The sequence below is a fragment of the Apium graveolens genome, chromosome 2, assembly GCF_009905375.1.
Source record: "Apium graveolens cultivar Ventura chromosome 2, ASM990537v1, whole genome shotgun sequence".
NCBI classification, from domain to species: Eukaryota; Viridiplantae; Streptophyta; class Magnoliopsida; order Apiales; family Apiaceae; genus Apium; species Apium graveolens.
In genome coordinates this window covers 165,294,396-165,296,333 of record NC_133648.1, presented here as the reverse complement: position 1 = coordinate 165,296,333, position 1,938 = coordinate 165,294,396, and the positions used below count along the sequence as shown (strand labels likewise).

The 1,938-nt window shown below is 41.1% G+C and overlaps 1 protein-coding gene across 1 annotated transcript; it reads right to left on the bottom strand.

The window, feature by feature from the left end:
* Nucleotides 1-1,072: 1,072 nt before the first annotated feature.
* LOC141695280 (uncharacterized) lies at nt 1,073-1,483 on the bottom strand. Its single transcript, XM_074499541.1, has one exon. It carries the CDS (start codon nt 1,481-1,483, stop codon nt 1,073-1,075), a length of 411 nt encoding a protein of 136 aa, XP_074355642.1.
* Between the last annotated feature and the right edge of the window lie 455 nt (nt 1,484-1,938).

The following is a 1,938-nucleotide window of genomic DNA, read 5'->3' as shown; positions in this document are numbered from 1 at the left end:
TGGGATTTGTCCTATCATTCCATTACTCCTAAGGACTGTACAGATATTGTGGCCGGCCAGGACCTGGAGCGTGTGAAGCTTATGGGAGTTCATTCCATTGCCTCAGTATGTTTTTTGTTTTCTAATTTTAAACATCTCCCTTTTTTTAAAGCATGAAGCTTGTCTTGCCATATCACATATTTTATTTTCTTATTTCAGACCAATTCTCATTTCCAGGCGGCTGTGAGACATCTCGAGTCTTGGAAGAAGGCTTTGGAGAAATCTTACAGGGCCTTGACGAAGCAGAAGTTCAAGCATACGGCCTTGGAAATGAAGATGAAGCGCAAAGAGGAGGAACTTTCTGAGGCCAATGCGGAGTTGGTGAATCTTAAAGCTGAGAAAGATAGAATTATTGACGCTTACTTGGACACAGATAAGTTCACTCAGACCATGCGGGTTATGGATGACTCGGTTTTTCCATGTTTTTCAGGACTGGTTGGGACACGGCCCTTGGGACCGTGAACGACGCTTGTCCGGATATTAACCCTGCGGACTATCCTTGTCCATATGACGAGACTTTACTAAAAAGGTTTCGTTCCCGCATAGTTATCTTTGAGGATATCTTTCATACCCAGTTGGTTCCTGCTCTAGAGTCATCTTCTAGGCCTGTCGCGGAGGATCTCAGCTCCTCGTCCTTCTAGACCGGTACTGCTGAGACATCGAGTGAGAGCGGAGGAGATGATATGGACGCGGAGAACACTTCCGCTCCTTAGAGTTTTTATAGGCCTTGTGTGGCTTTGCTACTTATGTTATTTATGCTCAGGACATGTAGTCTCTTTATTTATCGAACTTTATTGTTCTTATATTTATCTGCATTTGGATTTTATACTTTCGCTCTATTATGTTTTTCAAAAACTCAACATTAGGTATTGAAAACTTCACAAATTTCATAAATCTTTAGGATCCATCCCTTATATAAATTTTATGAACTAAAACAGAAATCCTATTGAACTAGAATATGAAATCCCAAGCGAGCAAAACTTTATGGTGCTTTTGAATCATAAGTTAGTATTTTCTCTCCGTTGAACTATATTTAATAAGTTTTCAGGTTCTGAGCGTGCCAAGTCCTTGGTACTTCATTTCCATCCATAGTCTCCAACTTGTAGAATCCTCTTTCTTGAACGCTCTTAATCTTGTATGGCCCTTCCCAATTCGGGGGGAGTTTTCCCCTCTGGCCTACTCCAGAAGCTTCCACCTTCCTTAAGACCAAATCACCTTGCTTGAAAAACCTTTCTTTCACCCTTAGTTTGTAATAAAAGGAAGCTTTTTTCTGATATTCCATAATATTCGCATGTGCTTCATCCCGCACTTCATCTATTAATTCCAGGGCTAACCTTTGTCCTTCCTCATTTTCTTCAACATTGTATTCTTGGATTCTCGGAGATGAATGTGATATCTCCACTGAAATGACTACTTCTTCCCCATATGCTAACATAAATGGCATTGCCCCCGTAGTGACTCTACAGGTGGTTAGTAAGCCCAGAATATCAGAAGTATCTCATCTACCCAGTTATTCCTGGATTTTTCAATCCTCTTTTTTAATCCATCCAGAATAATTCGATTTGCCACTTCTGCATGTCCGTTGGCCTAAGGATGGGCCACGGAAGTGAACCGCAGATCAATCTCATCATCTTCACAGTACGTCCTGAATTCCTCATTATTGAATTGTGTTCCATTATCGGTTACCAAGATACGAGGGATTCCATATTTGCACATGATATTTTCCCACATGAATTGTGCAATTTGTTTGGTCATAATCTTGGCTAAAGGCTTGGCTTCGATCCACTTAGTAAAGTAGTCAATAGCCATAATTAAAAACTTCCTTTGTGTCGTGACCATGGGGAAAAGCCCGAGAATATCCATTCCCCACATAGCGAAGGGGATGGGAGAGTTGATGGA